We start from the raw sequence: 23,843 nt of genomic DNA on the forward strand, positions 1-23,843 counted from the left end.
TAAGCTCTAATATGGCGGCATTGTTTTCATCGCGCACACTAGATTGCAAAGATTTACACAGTTACCTGAAGACATTGTCATCACATATACTTGACAGACTTTATAACCATCCAGCTACATGTTTAGCAGTATATAGGTACATGTTTTTGTGGAAAATTAACAAATGATACTTAATATTGTTTTCGTACTCAAAATTATTCGAACCCATGGACAATGTCAGTATTAGTTATTTGGCATAATTTTTCATGTCATTCCATTTGATCATTTTTTTTCAATATATATCTTAATATTTTATGATTTTAATGGTTTAAATAAAATAAATTAATTATGGAATGCAATATGTGTGTATCTAGTACAACTAATTAGACTGTTCAAAGAGACACCGAGAGAATTTTTGAAGGGCACTGTCTTTTTCCAACGGTTTGACAGCAAGAAAAAAAAAGTCTGTAAAACGGATCAAACCGTTCACGCCGAATTAATAAGGCTAGTGTGTATCCTGCATCGAGTTAAAATGCAGTCTCTCAGTAAAGTGTGGAGGTTATCAACTTATTGTGTTTTTTTTATTACAGAGAACTTCCAGAATTAGCCAAACATTATGTGATGAGATTGTTATTTGTTGATCAGCCAGTATCCCAGGCTGTAATATCATTGTGGGTCAACAATAAACATGCACAGTAAGTTGTTCCTATTGATAAATAAGATTAAGCATGTTAAGGTTTTATAATATGAAATTAGGCAATGCCTATGAACGGGGAAGTCGGTATAAAAAATCCTTTCATTTTTCTGTTTTAAAGGTGTCATTCGGTATTATATATACCCGCTTCCGTTTTCACTCGGAATCCTCGACGATGATTGTTTATCCGAAAAGTTGAGATTTGTTCCGTCATCAGAATACCCCGCCTATTATCATTGAGTTACATTGAAAATGGCGGCGCCCCACTTGTACTGACACTGAAAAATTCATCGATAGGTATAGAATTCTATATATATTTTCAATTGTTTTTCATTTGATTTTCTTTTAAATATACACATGTAGTCTATAGCCGGGCAAGTCAAAGCCCGGGCCCGCTTCGCGGTCCCGGCCTTTGACTTCCCCGTATAAATAATCATCGATAAGTTTTAAAGGTGCCTAGGTGGTGCTTTAGTACAGTCGAATTTACATATGTTGCACATTAATCTTTTACTTTTACTCGCCATAATACATCATCATTCATGTAAATTTTCCTTTCCTTTATTTTGATATTTAATATGTATATATAAACATAAAGTCTATTTATAGTTTAAATTTACATGATTTTTACATCAATTATTATAGAAAACTGACAGAAAAATTATTGGAATATATGTAGCAATACAGCTTCTTGAATTACTTAAAACAATGATTATGTAAATGTATAAAAATGAAAGACATAAAACAGAATCACGTTTGTGCCCAGAATGCCAAGTTTGTTTCAAGTATATACTATAGAGTTTGTTTCAGGTGTACAATTATTGTATTAACAGAGACCTCTAAAAATAGACTGGCCCTTGGAGACCCGAGTTGATCAATTTCCGCCATCTTATTTTACGTTCACAAATGTGTTTATATTTTCATCCTTTTCTGAGAATAATTCTCTTCTTAATCTTTAATGCTTTTTTTTTTACATTTTTGCAACTTCTTTTTTGTTACTTCTTTTGATTACTATAACAAATATTTGATAACATGGCAGCCTACATTTCAGTAAATTTTTTCGTGTCAAATATGGTCTTGGAGAATCTCCCAAAAATGTGAACTTGCAGGATAATTAATTCCTGATACAGATTTTAAGTGTATGATGTCCTAGTTTCCTCTCCATTTAAATATAGCTCTGTGGTATTAATTATGTTATTGTTTTGTGTTGTTTCTTTTTTTCCAGGGAACACAGACTATCAACACGAGCTCTGACTGATCTTAGAATCTGGTATGAGCAACCTTTACCTGGAGGTATGCAAGGTTGGATCCTCAACATGACCTTTAAAGCCAACATGAAAACAGCACTACTGGGAGGGTATATATGACCTTTACTTCAAGTTATCACTGAATTTAGAAAACATGCAGTTTACTGTCAATTTTTGAGAAAAGTGGGCATGCTGCACCTGGGACAGCTCTCATTAATTTCTGTGATAAACTTTAAGTCTTTACATATCTTATTTATTTGTTTGTGGTAAATTGAACTCATATTATTTCACATAAGACTAGTGTTTCCTTTAGTTTTTATGCCACCGCAGCATCTGCGATGCGGTGGCATATAGCGATTCACCTGTGTGTGTGTGTGTGTGTGTGTGTGTGTTTGTTTGCGTGTTTGTTTGTGTGTGTGTGTGTTATATAGATTATATAGTGAACTTAAAAAATCTTCTTGTGAAAAACCACTAGTCCAATTTCAACCAAACTTGGCAGGATTGATCCTTGGGTGAAGGGCTTCCAAAGTTGTTCAAAGAATTTAATTCCATGCAGAAATCTGGTTGCCATGGCAACCAAAAGGAATTATAAGAATAAATTTAAAAAATCTTCTTGTAAAGACCCAAAAGGCCTAGAGCTTAGATATTTTGCATAAGGCATTGTCTGGTAGACCTCTACCAAGATTGTTCAAATTATAGCCCGGGGGTCAAAATCGGCCCCGCCCCGGGGGTCATTGATTTTCACTAAATGTACATATAGTAAAAACTTAAAATACCTTTTTGTAAAGACCTATAGGCATAGAGCTTAGATATTTTGCATAAGGCAATGTCTGGTAGACCTCTACCAATATTGTTCAAGTTATAGCCCTGGGGTCAAAATCAGTCCTGCCCCGGGGGTCATTGATTTTCACTAAATGTACATATAGTAAAAACTTAAAATACCTTTTTGTAAAGACCTATAGGCATAGAGCTTAGATATTTTGCATAAGGCAATGTCTGGTAGACCTCTACCAATATTGTTCAAGTTATAGCCCTGGGGTCAAAATCAGTCCTGCCCCGGGGGTCATGGATTTTCACTATATGTACATATAGTAAAAATTTAAAATACCTTCTTGTAAAGACCCAAAAGGCCCAGAGCTTAGATATTTTGCATAAGGCATTGTCTGATAGACCTCTACCCAGATTGTTCAAATTATAGCCCTGGGGTCAAAATCGGCCTGGCCCCGGGGGTCATTGATTTTCCTCATATTTACATAGTAAAAACTTATAGTAAAAACTTTAAAAAAATTTCTTCTAGCAATTGACAAATGCTAGAGGTTAGATACTTTGCATGAAACATTGTGAAGTGAACCTCTAGCAAGAATGTTCAAATAATAGCCCTGGGGTCAAAATTGCCCCTGCCCCGGGGTCATTGATTTTCAATATATACATATAGTAAAAAATAAAAAAAAATCTTATTGTCTGAAGGTACAAGGCTTAGAGCTTTAATATTTGTTAAATTTTATCATCTACAGGTATTCTACCAAAGTTGTTCAAATTTTGCCTCTAGTGTCAAAATTAAAAGTGAACTTTGATATCAGCTGACCTACATTTTGACAAAGTGTATTACATGTTGTCCTTTGATGCAATCATGAAATTTTAGGCTGTGTGAAATATGACCTTCACCACCAAATTCACTAGACTCAAGTGCATTGATATATTCCTACTCTGATCTTTTTATTGAGTTAACAATAGATTTAACCACTAATCTGATAATAAGAATTAAATATGCATTATGACAATCTTCAATTGTATAGAAACAAAAAAAATCTGTTCCTACACTACTATTTAGTGTTGTATTAATGCGGTGGCATAGCATTTTTCTCAAATGCAATCTTGTTTATTCATGCTGAAAATTTCATGCAAGACAATGGCATAGTTTAAATCAAAGAACTGTGTTAAAATGATGTCATTTTTGCATATTAATGAATGAAACTGCATGCTAAAGGTGACGTTATTTCACAATTATAAATGATGTTGCAATTTCATATGCTGTTGCAAGAAAAAAGTTACGGGTGAAATGGCATAAATTTCCATGGATAATTGTTTTATTAATGTAATGAATTTAAAATATGATGGAATATAGTAGAATATGCAAGAAAAAGTATCTGACATATGCTTTCGGTTTGGTTGGAAATATGGCGGGTTCCTGAGGGACGGATATTCCCATCCGAACGGCAACATATGACAGATATTATTATTTCTATTTCAGTGGTAAACCATGGACTGGTAGAGGTAAAGCACCCTTGCCACCTGACAGAAATAGTCGAGATGTGGAGTTTCTGGATAAATACGCCATTGAAAGATGGGAGGTAACTAGATAAATGTGCAATCTTGGCTAATTTGAGCTGCGCCATGACAAAGCCAACATAGTGCGTTTGGATCAGGATCCATGCTTTGTGCTATCAGTTTCTCTAATTGTTATAGGGTTTGTAGGCGAACAGCATGGATCATGACGCGGCTCATTTTTAGCTTGACTTTTTCACACAAAAAAATAGAGGTATTGTTACAGTCATGTCGGTGTTGCCTTGTCGCAAACTTGTACCTTGATCATAACTTTTTAAGTTCTTGGTGTATTGTCTTCATACTTGTTATTCAGAAATGAATATTAGTATTTAACAGAGATCAACTGAGGACTGAAAGCGTAAAAAACATAAAATTTGAATTTCTTTCATAGATCATCTGGGACATTAAAAACAAAAATATATGCAAAAAGATAATAAAGAAATATTGTCAGAAATAAATTGAAAATTGCATTTTTGTGCCATTCTCAGTCTGCTTTGAGAGAAGAGTTGCAAGGCTTTTCAATTTGGAGTCATTTTTCATAACTTAAAATAATTATTCTGAAAAAACAGAGTGCATGAATTATTATAAATTTTGTACACAGGTTACGGGTCTAGATCTATTTTCAATGGAAGGTTATTTCAAAATTTCCAAAGTTATTTCAATTCGGGTCATATCAGAAAACCTCAGTGGAGTCCCATTAAGATCAGGTCAGCCTGAATATCAGATCATGTTGGCTGTACCCTGTAGTGTTTACTTCTTTAATTTAGTATTTTGATATCAAAATCGCTTGAATTAATTAATGATGAACAATTCCAACATCAATTTAAATGTTTGTTCTCTGTCTTGAAGTTAGGTCTCGGTCTAAAATTAGAAAGACATATGAAATACATTTGCATGAGGTTGTCTGCCTTTAAAGATCTCATTAATTTAACTTGAGTGAAAAGTTAAAGTTTGTTCTAAATTTTGTAGTATATACTGGTAAGTTATCCAGGAAGTCTGTTTGGTGGACCGACAGCAGAAATATGACCAAAAAGTGTTAAAATCATTGGGGGAAAAAACAAAACACCACCAAAAAACCATCTAGCATGGGCTTCTACATTATAGTTCAGCTATACCTTTAAGCTGCATCAAATTGGTGTCTGGGTGCATCCGTGGATGTCACTAGTATTCTTACATGTATGTACACTAAACTTCTGTTTAAGCCTCTTAAAATCTGCAGTTTTTGTACGTTGATAAATGAAATGAAAATTGCACCAGATAATATTGTAAAAAACTTGTACCATAATCTCTTACTATTCCATGTAACAGTGTGTGCTACATTTCATGGTTGGTTCCCGGGAAGGAACAGATGGTGTGAGCCGGGACACAATAGAGGTTCTCAAACACTCAGGATTAATGAAAGTGTAAGTACATTTATTATGCTTCAACATTTGATTTGATTTGACATCTTGATTTTATATTATTTTCAGAAATAGAAAACAACAACCTGTTTATGTGTTTTAAAGTTTTTCATCATGTGATTGCCAGTGTAGTTTCCAAAAACCTTGTCTCATTTCTTTTAATATTAGTTGGTAAATCACCAACAAAAATTAGTGACAAAACCACCAGAAATTCTTTATTCAAATGGCATGGACTGTTTATTCAAATAGCATTGGCTGTTTTATTCAAATGACATGGGCTGTTTTATTCAAATGGCATGGACTGTTGCAAAATAAATAAAAAAATTAAATTCACTGGTATTTGCTCACCATTGTGTGGCTTAAATACTGGCACTATTAAAACAATCATACAAAAATCTGTATTGCATATTTCAGCGAGGAAGGTGACCCTTTGCCATACATAACACCTGGAGGTTTCCAGTTTTTGTTGATGGATACACCTTCACAAATCTGGTTTTTCATGCTACAATACTTGGACATGGTGGACGTGAGTGATTTTCATTTGATTAAACCCTTAACCTGCTGGAACCACAAGTTCGAAACCTTTGTCACTAGTATAGAGCCAGGCCAGCGCGCACATCTGTACAGTCTGTCATGGACCTGTACTGTTGGTAGCTCAGTATTTATATTTTGATATTGAAATCCCTTCACCATTAAATGGACTGTTCCAAATTCAAAGTAGGGCAAGTCCATTACACAAATTCAGCAGTAGCTGGTTAAGAGTATGATGTAGGGGCATCTGTGGCAGAGTGGTTACAGTCATTGACTTAAAATCACTTGCCCCTCACCCCTGTGGGTTTGAATCCAGACAGGGACTTTGGTTTCTTTTATGTTAGGAAGCTATCTGGCTAACTTTCCAAACGTCAGTGGTTCTACTCGGGTGCCTGAAGTTATGCATGGAGGGGCACCTGAGGTCTTCCTCCACCAGTAAAGCTGGAACGTTGCCATTTGACCTTAACAGTGTTGATGAAAAGTGTTGTAAAACCCAATAACAACAAGTGTATGATGTCTTGTGGTAAAAAGATAGTACTGAATAAGTGTGCTATTTTAATGGATTGTTTCTTTTGAGTTGACTGAGTACATATGTTTTTTTTTTCATTAATTAAATAACATATTGAAAAAAAGATATTTTGACATTGACATATTCATGAAGAAAATTTCCTTTCAAATCTATATACATGTATGTAGCTTAAACTTCTGTTTATTTATGCCAATAATTAATATGTAGCAGTATTGTTCCAGAATGATTTAATTTTTAACTTATTAATTATTGTTAATTCTAGTCTCATAATAATTCTTTTCTTTTTATTTTTAGAGTCGAGGTCTGGACCTTGTTGAATGTCTCTCATTTCTGTTTCAACTTAGTTTTTCAACTTTAGGAAAAGTGAGTTTACCTCTAAATATACTCTAACTTTGTACAATTGACTCATCCACTAGTACTTACTAATAGAGTTAATAACTTTTTTGGGCAGGAGAAGTCGAAAATTGTAGCCCGCTTGCAGAATTTAGCAAATACTTAACTGCTTATCCTGCAGGAATAGTGGCTTTAAAATTATTAATATTTTCTTTCCTGCATCTAGAATTTCAAAACTATGGGGGATTGTCCCACACTCAACTGAAAAATGTTGGGGATTTGAAAAAAAAAATGTGGGGGCATGCATTTACCTAATAATATGACGTTTCTAAAAGAATTCATTTATTTTACATTTAAGCATTTTTAACAGATATTGTCCGCTCAGCAACGAAAAAATAGATAAAATAAAATTTTGACAAATACTATAATAGTAAAGTGCGCAGATCAAACCATCAATACTGCGAGATGACCTGGTCGGCTGCTACATGTGTTTTATAACGCATTTTAGTCATTACTGCAAGTGAAAACATGGCAGAAGGGTTCAAGAAACGATGAAGATCAACTGAATAAAGTTGAACAGATTGTCAGATGCACGACTTGACACACATTGACTTCATTAAAATGCGTGATTTGCAAACAATATGCGCAAATCAGACAATCTAGTGGCCTAGATGTAACTCTGTTTAATCATTAAGCTGTTTACCTGAGGTTTAAGGCTGCTATATTTCTTTATATATAGGAGTAAAATATAAACATATATCTTGTATAAGAAATGATATTGCATTTACAGTGTAAGAAATGATATTGTAATTACAGTATAAGAAAAGATATTGAATTTACAGTATAAGAAATGATATTGTATTTACAGTATAAGAAATGATATTGTATTTACAGTATAAGAAATGATATTGTATTTACAGTATAAGAAATTATATTGTATTTACAATATAAGAAATGATATTGTATTTACAGTATAAGAAATGATATTGTATTTACAGTATAAGAAATGATATTGTATTTACACTGTAAGAAATGATATTGTATTTACAGTATAAGAAATGATATTGTATTTACAGTATAAGAAATGATATTGTATTTACAATATAAGAAATGATATTGTATTTACAGTATAAGAAATGATATTGTATTTACACTGTAAGAAATGATAATGTATTTGCAATATAAGAAATGATATTGTATTTACAGTATAAGAAATGATATTGTATTTACAATATAAGAAATGATATTGTATTTACAGTATAAGAAATGATATTGTATTTACAGTATAAGAAATGATATTGTATTTACAGTGTAAGAAATGATATTGTATTTACAGTATAAGAAATGATATTGTATTTACAGTATAAGAAATGATATTGTATTTACAATATAAGAAATGATATTGTATTTACAGTATAAGAAATGATATTGTATTTACAGTATAAGAAATGATATTGTATTTACAGTATAAGAAATGATATTGTATTTACAGTATAAGAAATTATATTGTATTTACAATATAAGAAATGATATTGTATTTACAGTATAAGAAATGATATTGTATTTACACTGTAAGAAATGATATTGTATTTACACTGTAAGAAATGATATTGTATTTACAGTGTAAGAAATGATATTGTATTTACAGTATAAGAAATGATATTGTATTTACAATATAAGAAATGATATTGTATTTACAGTATAAGAAATGATATTGTATTTACAGTATAAGAAATGATATTGTATTTACACTGTAAGAAATGATATTGTATTTACAGTGTAAGAAATGATATTGTATTTACAGTATAAGAAATGATATTGTATTTACAGTATAAGAAATGATATTGTATTTACAGTATAAGAAATGATATTGTATTTACAGTATAAGAAATGATATTGTATTTACAGGACTACAGCACAGATGGTATGAGTGATGGACAGCAGAGATTTTTACAACATTTACGAGAATTTGGACTCGTGTACCAAAGAAAGGTAATCTGACTTGTATAATGGATATATGCTCTGGATTGAATTCAGAACTTTGCATTTGTCACAAAATGTTTCGCTTTTCATGAAAACAACTGATGCATTTGTTAAAGACCAAGTAACTAAATTGTCTGTTTATTACAACCAATTTGGAAAGTTTTACTCACAGTATTAATGGGATTTCAGTTTAAAATTCTGGAATAAGTATGATTTTACTCTAACCTGTTGAATTTCTTAAATGAACTTTCCCTGCTTTCATTTTTGGGACTGTCCATTATCAATAATGGGGGTATCAAGATGAAAAATTAAAAGTTTGTCAGCCGACAGGATAGAGTCTGTTCAAACTGCACAGAGGTAAAGGCTGACCCGGCTCTAAACTTATGTTAAAGGCTAATCACTGTCATTCTGGTAGGATCAGGGCTAATAAAGATGCAATACAATCTATAGAATCATCAACAAGTCAGTTGGTACAAGTTTTCAGGTGTTTGCCTGAAAGTCAGGTTTTTTATTACTCCTGAAAGCTCTCTATTTCTATATGAAACCAATTGAATTAATACTAAATTTAGGTTTTTAGGTATCTTTAACTTGTACACATGCAGGTCATACAACTAAACTTATAATAAGTAAATTAGTCCGCCCACTAAGCTCATAAGGAAGAGCATTGGCTTTCAGTTTGGCATAGGCTCATTGCTTTCGCTTTCAGCTGGATAAGGGTTAAACACTTTTATTAAGTTTGTAAGTTGTTATTAAACTTTATATAAAACTATGATCGATATATTATATTTGTAGAGAAAAGAGAAGAGATATTACCCAACTAGATTAGCTATAAACCTGGCGTCTGGCTTGACTAGTATAGGTACAGACTCTCACAGACAAGGATTTATTGTTGTAGAGACTAATTATAGACTCTATGCTTACACTGGTGAGTAAATTTAATAGATTGTATGTGAAATTAGTAATTCAGGAGCGGCTGGTTTGATCCTCAAGCGAAAGGGAAATTTCTTTGTGACAATAATTCTCTGGTAATGTTGGTTATTTATCTTTCACTGCTTATTCTGAAATCATGCTCGATAACTTGCATGGGTGCAAGTTTTCAGGAATATGCCTGAAGCTCAGGTTTTTTGTGACAAATTTCATCATGTTTTACTATTAGATTCATGATCATGAATAAAGGTTTTCAGGTTTTTTCCGAATTTTCAACTTGCACCCATCGATAAGTAGTTAGTCACTTGAAGAGAAAATTTGAAATACTTGTTAGTTATCCAGGAAAGCTGGTTACCGCTAAGATGTTACCTAAAATGTGTTAAAATCGGCATGTTAACCAAATAAACATTTGGTATACTGAGTATGGCAGAGTAAGTATGGTGAATGTGGCATATTCAATAATACATATTCTTAGGCTTTTGTAAACGATGTACTCAAATTTCAATAAAATATAATAAAAAGTTGAAGATAATGCACACAAATAGGTTATTATCTTATAGATCAGGTATTTTACTTGGTATGAATAACTTATATTCAGTTTCATTTCAAAATTGTAAATGTGTAAAACTGTATTATTTATGGTTGTTTTTTTTTTGTTTTTTTCAACTTTCTTTTGATTTTCTTTTACATTTCTTAAGGTTACTGGCATTGAAATAGATTTGTCTGAAATTTATGGATACTACATATATTGTCAACTTAGTGCAGTTACCGGTTAACTCCTTTTAATTTATATAAGAAAATAACCCATTATTGCACTAAGTTGAAGAATTATATCAAGCAAAAAAAAACACTTTTCTTATAGGCATTATACTATTTATGTATGTCTGTTTGCATAGTCCATGGGTATGTTTTATATTTACAAAGAACAATTTTTTTTCAGATTCTCCACTAAATATAGCATTGTTAGCTTTATTCACGGAGATGTTATACAGATTTCCTAACATGGCAGTTGGTAACCTGTCCCGAGATAGTGTAAGAGCTGCACTAATGAGGGGAATTACAGCTGAACAAGTGAGTGAAATACCGGTAGTTTACTCTATGATAAAATATTTTTAAAATTCTGTGAGGTGGCCAGTAGTATTTCAAGTTTTGCTGTTTTTTTAAGCATAACATATTAAACATAAATTTTATTCTTGTATCATATGCCACTGGCCCATAATACAACAAACATGAAAATGCAATGAGGTGATTATAATAAACATACATGTAAAATATTATAATATAAGTATTAGCAGCCAGTTAAAAGATGTTACGTTTTTAGCTCCACTTTTCAAAGAGAAAAAGTCCAATCTTAACCGGAACATATAAGCAGCTATTTTAATCTTAATAACATGAAATTCATCCTTGGTCTTTTTATTGTGCACCATTTCTGAGCTTACAGCTTAGGTTTTTGAAATTTTGACTTGCAGTGAGTATTGCCTTGTGGATCTCTAAAATGATCAACCCTTGGGATTACTTTTTGTGCCCCCACTAGTGGAGGGCATTTAGATTTACCCCTGTCCGTCCGTCCATCCTTCTGTCCATCCATCCGTCCGTTCTCTTTTGTGTCGCACGTAACTCAAAAAGTATTTGACCTAGAGTCATGAAACTTTACAGGAATGTTGGTCAGCATGTGTAGTTGTGCACCTGGGTATTTTCGTCTGGATATTTTTAGTATTTTTAGAGTTATTGCCCTTGATTAAGTAAAATTTTGCAATTTTCAACTTGTGTCGCAGGTAACTCAAAAAGTATTTGACCTAGAGTCATGAAACTTTACAGGAATGTTGATCAGCATATGTAGTTGTGCACCTGGGTATTTTCGTCTGGATTTATTTAGTATTTTTAGAGTTATTGCCCTTGACTTAGAAATTTTTTGCAATTTTCAACTTGTGTCGCATGTAACTCAAAAAGGATTTGACATAGTCATTAAACTTTACGAGAAGGTTGCTCAGCATATTTAGTTTTGCACCTGGGGTTTCACTTGTGGATTTATCCAGTATTTGTAAAGTTATTTCCCTTGACTTTGTAAAAACTGGTTTATTATGTTGTTATTTGTTCGAAGTGAGTGCTTGAGTTAGAATCAACCAACTTTTCAGGAATAATGAACAACATCCCTAAATTACAGGAATAAGGATTCACATCATTGTGAAGCTATGCACCTGGGACTTTGCATGTGGATTTTCTTCAGTTTTGTTAGAGTGATTGCCCTTGATTTACAGTAGTATAAATTTGCAATTTTCAACTTGTTCATGCATAGCTCAAAAAGTATTTCACTTGTAGGCCTGAAAGTTTAAAAATGCATGTGTACTTATGCAACTTGGGGTTAGCTTGTGGATTTATTCAGTATTTGTAAAGTTCTTGCCCTTTACTGAGTAAAAGATTTTTAGTTTTCAAAAAATATTTGACCTAGAGTCATAAGATTGACAGAACAGTGGTGTGGTGGGGGCACCTGTGTCCTATGGACACATTTCTAGTTTACATTGCCACATATAAGTAAAGAAACTACATGTTTAATGCGTAAAGCTTAGATGTTTAGCATTTTTGTTACACCCTCTGATCCTCTACAAAAATTATATAAAATCATGCCCCCTGGGGTCATTAAAGGGGTTGCTTCTCACTTGGTGTACCAGCAGGCTTTAAGGGTCAAGTTGGTTTTTCTTGGCATTTTACATGCATAAATCAGAGATATTCACATTTGCTGTGACCCTGTCTTGATTTCCAAATATGATAACATGAAAAAACATCAACTTGCCTAGGGTCCATGAATATTATGATTGCTTATTTCAATATGTTTTATATTTCAGATTATAAGTTTTCTAAGATCTCATGCACATCCAGAAATGATGAAAGAGGTAAGATGAAATTATGATTGTCATTTAAATAGTTCTGAGCTGGACTATTCAAAGAAAAGTTGGGCTGTACTTACTCACCATGGCATTAGTACCCAAAGGTCACACTGTGACCCCAACTTTTTTTCGCCTAAAATGTTTCTCTATCATACTCTAACAACATGCCAATTTTAAAGAAATTCTATTGAACAGTTTCAATTTTGCATAGATATTTATACGAAAACTCTCGAAAATGTCCTCATATGGGTAGTTCCAAATTCAAAAGTGTGCAACTCTTTTGACAAGAAATTTAGCAGTTTTAGGATGAAATTTTACAACTCTGAATTTTGATATTTTTCAGAAACCTTCACTTCCAGCAGTAATTATTGATCAGGTACGGTTATGGGAGCTGGAACGAGACAGATTTAAATTCAACGATGGCGTGTTATATAGTCAGTTCCTGTCTCAATCTGATTTTGAAAAACTTCGAGATTATGCAAAAGTGAGTATATATTATTACTACATGTATTTCATTAGGCGGGACTTGTGAGGTTCATTTGATTATTGTATTTATTTTTATTGAATCATCTGGGCAATATATTTCTAAACTCTAGGGTATTTTTTGATGGAGCGTATAAATAGGATTCATTCTTCCATTCTGACATACTTACCTGACAAAGGTTTATTATATGACATACTTACCTGACAAAGGTTTATTATATGACATACTTACCTGACAAAGGTTTATTATATGACATACTTACCTGACAAAGGTTTATTATATGACATACTTACCTGACAAAGGTTTATTATATACTAAACGCTGTTAATTTGAATAGAGAATGTTAATCTAAGTTAAGTATTATTTACTGTCCCGAATTGTCAAAAAACCTCAGTGGAGTCCCTTTAATTTGAATAGAGAATTATAACATTTTTAACCAGCTTAGCTGAAAGAAAATACTGGTTATTAAATTGGTGAATGTCTGTGGTCAGGGGGATTGATGGGTGTAAATCAATTTATTGTATTTAAACAAACTTTCACAGATGTATTATCTTGAAGTGTACAGCGCAAATTTTGTATTTGAACATTTTTTACCAAATTTATGGCACTTTGTTGTTGTTGTTTGTGTTTTCATATTGCTGTTTGGATTAATATCCTGTGAAGAACTCCAACATTTCAAACAAACTTTGTTATGAAATTTTTATTATTAATAGATGGATTGTCTTCATACTTGGACATCACACTTTGGACAATACCCTCAAAAAGGTCATACTGACCTTGACCTTTAAGAGGCAATTGTTACGTTTTCATATGATTTGCCATAATTTGGCTATTATTCCATATAAGAAGACACTAATGGTAGAACTGAAATATTTAAGTAAAGTTTATATTCATTTTTCAAATCAAAGTTTTGTAGACATGGAATATTTTTTTTATATATTTGTTGTATTTGACTATATTTTCAGGAGCTAGGTGTATTAGTGTGGGACAACAACAACAAGAGAGTGATGGTTGTCTCAAGGGCTGGTCACGATTCTGTCAAAAAATACTGGAAACAACAGAAACAGTCGTAACCCTGTACCTCCTGAATTTGTGTAATGGATTGGCCTTGCTTTCAATTTGGAACTGTCCATTGTAACTAGCGTATTTTAATACACCTGTTAAAATCGATTAATTCTTGTGAATGATAAAGTTTTTATTTGAATCGAGTTGACCTCTGGTTATATCAGCTTATCTCGTTGGTCAACGGTTTATTTTTTAGATTGCTGATTGGATTATTTCAAATTTCTGTTATTGAATTTGATAGGTTGTTTAATTACCTATATATAGGTTATTTTGCTTTGCTCGCCATTCTGTTTCTTATTTTGTAGTCGAGATCACGTTCTAGTCTTTTTTCTAATTAAATATTATTATTGATAAAAAAAAAAAAAAAAAAAAAAAAAAAAAAAAAAAAAAAAAAAAAAATGATTGGTAATTATTTGAATAGAATTTTTTCTTTTTCTTCTTTCTTTCAGAAAAAGAACTTAAAGAGTTAAAACACGACCTTAAAGTTACAAATTTGTCGGCTTATGCAGCTGGTTCACAAACAAATTTGAGGATTCAATGGGAATCTTTTGTTTTGTTCTGTTTATATTTTCATTTTAATTTTTTGCCAGCTGATACTTACACTTTACAGTTATACGCTCAGTTTTTGAGTCGTTCTTTTAAATCTGTAGATAGTATTAGAAATTATCTGAGTGGGGTTAGATCAATGCATTTATTGTTAGGATATTCATTAGATCATTTGAATCAGTTTCTTGTTAATTTGTCTTTAAAAGGTTTGACACGGATTAAACAACATTCGGTCAAACAAGCTGAAGCCATATCACCTCTGATTTTAAGCCAGATTCATGGTATTTTAGATTTTGATAATTCTAATGATTCAGTTTTCTGGTGTTTATTTTTGTTTGCCTTTTTCTTGGTGGCTAGAAAGTCAAATTTAGTTCCTACTAGAAAGGCTGATTTGGAAGTCAAACATTTTTTATTACGTGGTGATGTGTCTACCATTGGGGAAAATCTTTGTGTTACTTTTAGATGGTCTAAAACTATACAATTTGGCCAACGTTTGTTACAAACTCCTATTATTAAATTGTATCCTTCTATTTTATGTCCTGTTACTGCATATAATCATATGCTTAAGGTTATTCCTACTAAAAGTGTAGATCAACCTTTATTTGTGTTAAATAATGATAAAGCAGTTACTTATTACATGTTTCAAAAGAGATTAAGATCTCTTCTCTCTGAATTGGGTTATGATTCTTCTAAATTTTCGTCACATTCCTTTCGTCGTGGGTTTGCTACATTTGCCTTTGCTTCTAACATTGCTGCTGATGAAATTCAGATCTTGGGTGATTGGCATTCAGATGTCTACAAACGTTATATATCCCTTTCCGTACAAGATAAAATTAGTATTTTAAATTTTTGTTAGTGATAAGCTAATGTTTAAGTGAAACAAATATGTGTGTTAATCCTTGTGCTCTCTTTGTTTGGTATTCACTTTATTGTACTTGTGTTTAAGTTCTTTTCTTTTCTTTTTTCTTCAGTTTCCCGTTTAAATCGTCTAAGAAATCCTAAAATCAAGAAATGTATCATCATTTCCGATTCTATTGCCAAACATGTTTCTGACATTTGGGACACTGATATTCGTGCTTTCCCTGGAATCACTATTTCAAAGTTGACTTCAAAGTTAGCCAAAGGAGCAGTTAACTTGAATTATGATAATATCATTATTCATGTGGGTACAAATGACATTAATAGTTTCATCTGCTGGAGAAATTTCTTCTTTGTATTCAAATTTAATTTCAGTTGTTAAAAAACTTTACTGATCAATTTGATACTATTTATATGTCTTCTATTTTGCCTCGTCCAGTTGACTTTGTTAGTACTGGTGCGAAGGTCAAAACAGGTTAATTTGACTCTAGAATCAATTTGTAAAGATAGGAAAATCAAATTTTTGAAGTCTTTTCGTCCTTTCATGAAAGCCAGCCTCCCTAAGAGAGAGTTGTTTGCTATTAAAGATGGTGGCTTACATTTGAACTTAGAGGGCACAAGACGGTTAAGACAATTTTTTATCAATACTGTTGCTCACATGTAATTATTAAGGTTGTGCCTTTCGCTCCCATTTAAGAGAGGAGCTTATGGATTATTTGTATCCATATATTCATTTCGTTTTGTATTATATTATCTGAACAAGCTGTAGATTGATTATACTAAGGATAGTGTGGGCATTAATATTTGAATTTTGTTTAAGGGTGCTTATCTTGTATAAGATTCTTATCAAGTTAGCTATCTTTCTTTACAAGGTAAAAATTAATACCTTGAAGAAAATATTTCTGGAGAAAATGGTATTTCACGTTTTCCTAGAAAAGTTTTGTTCTTTCTATGAATGATTGAGATTTCTTATATTTGTATTTGCTACCTATTGTTTCTTTTTTTAATGAATTTATGAATTCACTGTATACTTTACAAAGTAATATTTCATACTTTGGAGTAATTCATTCTAGAGAAAAATGGTATTTGAACGTTTTCCTAGAATATGGACAATGAGTGATTTCTGTGTTATTTCTAGAGAAAATGGTATCTGACGTTTTCCTAGAAACAGAACAGTATTCAGTGAATTGTGTGTAAACTCGAATGAACACTGTTTTTTCTCAAATTGAATGTGTATTCGAGATTTATATATAAATCATCGTAAGACATTTGACTGCTTTCAGTAGTTTTTTTGGTGAACTTTGAGTGTTTTGTTTGATTATTTTGAATAATCATATTTATTGTTGTATAGTATAATTATATATATGCATATAATTTTTTTTTTTTTGTAATTATGTTTTTGGCCGGTGGGTTGGCGTTTTGGTAAATATTTATAATGATTAGTAATTCTTTGTGGATTGATTAATATATCATTCTATAGTTTATTAGTGTTGACCAATTTTGCAGTTATCTAGTGATAATTCGTGATCATTTATTAACCTAATTAAATATTATTATTGATATTTCTGTCTTGGTTTTTCTCTTTTAAATTTTAAATGAACAATAATTTAGCGTATTTTAATACACCTGTTAAAATCGATTAATTCTTGTGAATGATAAAGTTTTTTATTTGAATCGAGTTGACTCTGGTTATATCAGCTTATCTCGTTGGTCAACGGTTTATTTTTTAGATTGCTGATTGGATTATTTCAAATTTCTGTTATTGAATTTGATAGGTTGTTTAATTACTATATATAGGTTATTTTGCTTTTGCTCGCCATTCTGTTTCTTTATTTTGTAGTCGAGATCACGTTCTAAGTCTTTTTTGCCACCCACCTAGCCCTTTTTGGTTTAGCATTAAGTTTTTATTGCATTTAGTTATTTTAGTACTGCGTTTTGGTAAAATATTTTATAATGATAGTAATTCTTTGTGGATTGATTAATATATCATTCTATAGTTTATTAGTGTTGACCAATTTTGCAGTTATCTAGTGATAATTCGTGATCATTTATTAACCTAATTAAATATTATTATTGATATTTCTGTCTTGGTTTTTCTCTTTTAAATTTTAAATGAACAATAATTATTAATGGATTTCAGCATCAAACTACAATTGTTAAAAAAAGGTGAGATACAAACAGTATAGAGCTTGGTCAGATTACAGGATGTGAAGGCTGGCATGAACCTATACTGGTGGTCACTTCCGGTTCTAGCAGGTTGATTTTCTGGTTCTAGCTGGTTAACTTTCTGGTTCTAGCTGGTTGAATTTCAGGTTCTAACAGTGAGACTTTCAGGTTCTAGCTGGTTGAATTTCAGGTTCTAGCTGGCTGAATTTCAGGTTCTAGCTGGCTGAATTTCAGGTTCTAGCTGGCTGAATTTCAGGTTCTAGCTGGCTGAATTTCAGGTTCTAGCTGGTTGAATTTCAGGTTCTAGCTGGCTGAATTTCAGGTTCTAGCTGGCTGAATTTCAGGTTCTAGCTGGTTGAATTTCAGGTTCTAGCAGTTAGACTTTCTGGTTTTAGCAGGTAGACTTTCCGGTTCTAGCAGGTTAACTTTTTGGTTCTAGCAGGTAGACATTCGTTGATCGACTTTCTGGTTTTAGCAGGTAGACTTTCTGGTTCTAGCAAGTTGACTTTATGGTTCTAGCAAGTTGACTTTCTGGTTCTAGCAGACTTTCTGGTTCTAGCAGGTTGACTTTCTGGTTCTAGCAGGTTGACTTTCTGGTTCTATCAGGTTGACTGTCTGGTTCTAGCAGGTTGACTTACCTGTTCTAGCTGGTTGAATTTCTGGTTCTCGCAGGTAGACTTTCTGGTTCTAGCAGGTTGACTTACTTGTTCTAGCAGGTTGACTTTCTTGTTCTAGCAAGTTGACTTTCTGGTTCTAGCAGGTTAACTGTCTGGTTCAACAGGTTGACTTTCTGGTTCTAGCAGGTTGACTTTCTGGTTCTAGCAGGTTGACTTTCTGGTTCTAGCAGGTTGACTTTCTGGTTCTAGCAGGTTAACATTTTGGTTCTAGCAGGTGACTTTCTGGTTCTAGCAGGTTGACTGTCTGGTTCTAGCAGGTAGACTTTCTGGTTCTAGCAGGTTGACTTTCTGGTTCTAGCAGGTTAGACTTTCTGGTTCTAGCAGGTCGACTTTCTGGTTCTAGCAGGTTGACTTTCTGGTTCTAGCAGGTTGACTGTCTGGTTCTAGCAGGTTAACATTTTGGTTCTAGCAGGTCGACTTTCTTGGTTCTAGTTGGTTGACTTTCTGGTTTTAGCAGGTAGACTTTCTGGTTCTAGCAGGTTGACTGTCTGGTTCTAGCAGGTTAACATTTTGGTTCTAGCAGGTAGACATTCTTGTTCTAGTTGGTTGACTTTCTGGTTTTAGCAGGTAGACTTTCTGGTTCTAGCAGGTTGACTTCCTGGTTCTAGCAAGTTGACTTTCTGGTTCTAGCAAGTTGACTTTCTGGTTCTAGCAGGTAGACTTTCTGGTTCTAGCAGGTTGACTGTCCGGTTCTAGCAGGTAGACTTTCTGGTTCTAGCAGGTTGACTGTCCGGTTCTGGCAGGTTAACTGTCTGGTTCTCGCAGGTTGACTTTCTGGTTCTAGCAGGTAACCTTTTCGGTTATAGCAGGTAGACTTTCTGGTTCTAGCAAGTTTACTCTCTAGTTCTAGCAGGTTAACATTTTGGTTCAAGATGGATGACTTGAAATCCCTAAATTATTTATTGGACTGTTCCAAATTCAAAGAAAGGGCAATTCCATTATACATATTCAGTAGAGTCAGGGTTTACACAGTAACAGTGAATAGCTGTATCAAAATTATTATTAACCTATGTCAAGAAGTAGGAAATATGCTTGTGCTGATAAGAGGGGAACTGGTATAGTCAGCAACTGGTTTGTTGAGTATTACGAAATGATGGTTTGATAAGTAATCATTTTAAGAATAAGTTTATAACTATTGATATCTTTTGATGATTGATAATTATGTATGTTGATGGAAGAAATGTTAAAGTGGCATAATGACCTTTAAAGGAACTCCACTGAGGTCCAAAAGCCTAAAAACATAAAATTTGAATTTCTGAAAGGCACTTTAGAAAAGCTTATTAAGAAATAAATTGAAAATCGTACCTTTATGCAACTATAGCCCAATTTTGAAGAAAAGATGTATTACTGCTATTCAATTTTGGGCCATTTTACACAAATAGAGTAAAAACGGAGTGAGCAGACGATCTGAAATTTTGTACTCAAGTTATTGGTTTAGAAGTAAATCAAAAGGAAGATAATCTGAAAAAAATATTTCTTGTTGTGTCAAAATACTTCAGTAGAGTCCCTTTAAAGTATGATGTGATGAGGTAAATCTGAGGATAATTTTGTATACTATGTATTTAGGGGGACACAAATTTTGCAATAAATTTTAAATATGTGTATGATAATATGAGGGAATGTATTGTATTGTGCTTATAAAACAGCTGGACTGTTAAATAAATTTTGTTCTTGAATTGATCTTGTTATATTTTTGTTTTAGTTTTTTTTTTCAACATAGCTCACAAAGTCAGTCATGAATAGCACTCCATATATTTTCTTTATTATAATACATGTAATGTCAACTTGTATGGCCGATTTTTATTGGATAGTCTGTTGGATAATCTTGATATTTGTATAACACACCGACGTTCCGTATGCTGGTTAAATAGAGGATATTTGTTCAGTGTAAGATCGAAAAATATTTCACCGAGTGAGCACCAAAACGTATATTTCACGAGTGGCGCAGCCACGAGTGAAATATGAACTTTTTGTGTTCACAAGGTAAAATATATTATGATCTTACACTAAACTAAACACATTTTCTTTTTATTATATGCAAATAAACGTTTTAAAAAGACATTAAACCTAATATTGAATGAAAAGCGCGCCAAATAATAAAACAACGTGACTTCATTTACGACGTCACGTCATTAAGTTGGTACCCAGTACTGTGCACGCTGGTATTTCACTGAAACAACATTAGGGGCTTAAATTCAAAACAGTGAAATTATCAGTTTTAATTCACTGATATATTTCTATAAACTACCGAAAAGCATGTAATAAATAGCTTTCTGGCATGATTGAATCCAAAGTACTTTAGGGATTCGAACCCACAGCGGTGATGGGCAAGTCATTGACTTAAAACCACTTGGCCCTCACCGTTGTGTGTTCGAATCCCGTAAGCTTACGGAACGTCGGTGGTTCTACACAGATGCCCGTTCGTGCCTTAAATTATGCTTTGAAGGGCACCTGAGGTTTTCCTCCATCAGTAAATCTGTAAAGTCGCCATATGATCTATACTGTGTTGGTGTGAGGTAAAACCAAACATAGAAATAATATCTATATAAAGGGCTGTTGTAAATGTTTTTAAAGTTTCTGTTATTAGTCCCCTACCGGTTTACCGTCTGTCTGTCAGTCCGTCCGTCCACAAAACTGGATCCCGTGATAACTTGAAAAGTACTGAATATATTTTTATGAAACTTGATATATGGATAGATGGCAGTATGGAGATTATGCACGTCTTTTTCTTTTCTTCCTATGTTGAAAATTCTGGTTGCTATGGCAACAAATAGGTTGAAAATATGGCAAATGCTACACATAAACTGGATCCAGTGATAACGCAAAAAGTACTGGAAATATTTTTATGAAACTTGAAATATGGGTAGATGGCAGTCTGGAGATTATGCACGTCTTTTTCTTTTCTTCCTATGTTGAAAATTCTGGTTGCTATGGCACAAATAGACTGAAAATATGGCAAATTTTACACATAAACTGGATCCAGTGTTAACGCAAAAAGTAATAGAAATATTTTTATGAAACTTGTAATATATGGGTAGATGGCAGTCTGGAGATTATGCACGTCTTTTTCTTTTCTTCCTATGTTGAAAATTCTGGTTGCTATGGCAACAAGTAGACTGAAAATATGGCAAATTTTACACATAAACTGGATCCAGTGTTAACGCAAAAAGTAATAGAAATATTTTTATGAAACTTGTAATATGGGTAGATGGCTATCTGGAGATTATGCACGTCTTTTTCTTTTCTTCCTATGTTGAAAATTCTGGTTGCTATGGCAACACATATACTGAAAATATGGCATATTTTACACATAAACTGAATCCAGTGATAACTCAAAAAGTACTGGAAATATTTTTATGAAACTTGACATATGGGTAGATGGCAGTCTGGAGATAATGCATGTCTTATCTGTTCTTCCTATTTTGTCCGTCCACAAAACTGGATCCCACGATAACTTGAAAAGTACTGAATATATTTTTATGAAACTGGATAGATGGCAGTATGGAGATTATAACTTGAAATATGGGTAGATGGCAGTCTGGAGATTATGCATGTCTTATCTGTTCTTCCTATTTTAAAAAAAAAATATTGGTTGCCTTGGCAACAAATAGGCTTAAAACATGGCAAATATAACAATATTTGTGATTAGTCAAAAAGAGCTGGAAAATTTTATGAAATTGCATCTTTAATTCTAGAGTTATCTCCTCTTTAAGAATTTTGCTTTTAAAAATGTTATATTTTGGTAACAGGGATGTTTCAAATATTAACTTTAGAGTGTCCTTCAGTCCGTTTGTCTGTTCATAAAAACTGTTTCCTGTGATCACTTTTAAAGAACATTTCCAACAAATTTACTTAAAATAGAGAAAAATTGAAACATTAGTGAATGGACAATGGCCCTTCAGAATGTTGATGGGGTTCTAACCGGTAGGGGACTTATGGATTGCTTGCAATACTATGATAATTGCTTGTTTTTCTTCCAATACAGGAATAATGCCCAATTTAAATGGTTGTAAGCCTGAAACAGACGGACATAAAACTGTGGGAGAAAACGAGCACCTGTAATTCAAGAATATTTTTTTTTATTAAATTCTAACGCTTTCATTCATCTCAATGACATGAAATTAACTCAGCTACACTACAAAATTTAGTACTCTGCAATCCTATTTTTTTCTTTTTAGACATAAACATATTTAGGTCTGATCTTAATCTGTTTGTATTGTTTGTCTGGTTATTACACGGGTTTAAAACGCATATTTGTATCATATCTCGACTGTAATTCCACACCAGAAATAACAAGAAAAGCATTGATGCAAAGCATCAAAGGGCGTCCAAGCAAGAAATGCAGCAAGTGAAGATGAACTAGTACACATATGATGACAAGATATTCTTATAAACTACCAGAAATGTATACCACTTATGAATGAGCGGACGAAAGACATTGTTCATTATGAACTTTGATTGGCATGCTAGAGATTAGAATATTACTTGTTATTTCTTTATGATCGTGGTTATTAATAGCAACGGATATACATGTATGCAATCATTTATAATCCATATGTGTAACGCATGATCAACACGTACCACACATTTGTCCCTTATTATGTACATGTTATCGCTATTAGCGAAGACCCCCTTAAGGTATCTGTTCACACTTTAAGTTAGTAAAAATATGACACTGGTTATATTACCATGTTGATCATGATGAGCATAATTGTTTATTATACAATAATTGTAATATCTATTAATTTTAATTTTAAAAAAAATACAAATTTTATGAATATTGTTTTCTTTTATTCTTTTTTGTGTTTTATGTGCTATTTTGATACTGAGTTTTTACTACTCTTTTTTATTAAAATTGTAAAATAAATTTTAAGAATTCAATTGTCATATTGACCGACGATTATAAGTAAAAGCTTAACTGGAAAAAGTCAGTAAATTATGGTTTATCTTTCAATATATAATATTGTTTATTCTTAAACCATGTACATGTACATTGTATTTTTCTTTATCATTTTTTAAATTATCGATCAATTGAATAATTCATAAAATCTAATTTGTAACTTTGAATAATTCCTCGGCATCTTTACTAAACACGGATAACAAATTGAATAATTAAATAAAATGTTTCAAAGTTGATAATGTCATTTTAATACCATAAAAAATGTACCTTTTTCTCAATTATTGTACATATCACGGATTTATATTACATATAAATCC

The 23,843-nt window shown here is 32.5% G+C and overlaps 1 protein-coding gene across 1 annotated transcript; it reads left to right on the forward strand.

Annotated features, from left to right (window-relative positions):
* The first annotated feature begins 3 nt into the window (after positions 1 to 3).
* Positions 4 to 14,447, forward strand: LOC132738798 (general transcription factor IIH subunit 4-like). Its single transcript, XM_060726397.1, has 13 exons — positions 4 to 136; positions 570 to 674; positions 1,896 to 2,027; positions 4,169 to 4,268; positions 5,551 to 5,645; positions 6,057 to 6,168; positions 6,997 to 7,065; positions 8,944 to 9,027; positions 9,811 to 9,943; positions 10,886 to 11,016; positions 12,789 to 12,836; positions 13,174 to 13,314; positions 14,280 to 14,447. Exons 1-13 carry the CDS (start codon positions 12 to 14, stop codon positions 14,385 to 14,387), a joined length of 1,383 nt encoding a protein of 460 aa, XP_060582380.1. The 5' UTR covers positions 4 to 11; the 3' UTR covers positions 14,388 to 14,447.
* The last annotated feature ends 9,396 nt before the right edge of the window (positions 14,448 to 23,843 follow it).

This window comes from Ruditapes philippinarum, unplaced genomic scaffold (assembly GCF_026571515.1).
Source record: "Ruditapes philippinarum isolate M1 unplaced genomic scaffold, ASM2657151v2 ctg1078_1_1_1_1, whole genome shotgun sequence".
NCBI classification, from domain to species: Eukaryota; Metazoa; Mollusca; class Bivalvia; order Venerida; family Veneridae; genus Ruditapes; species Ruditapes philippinarum.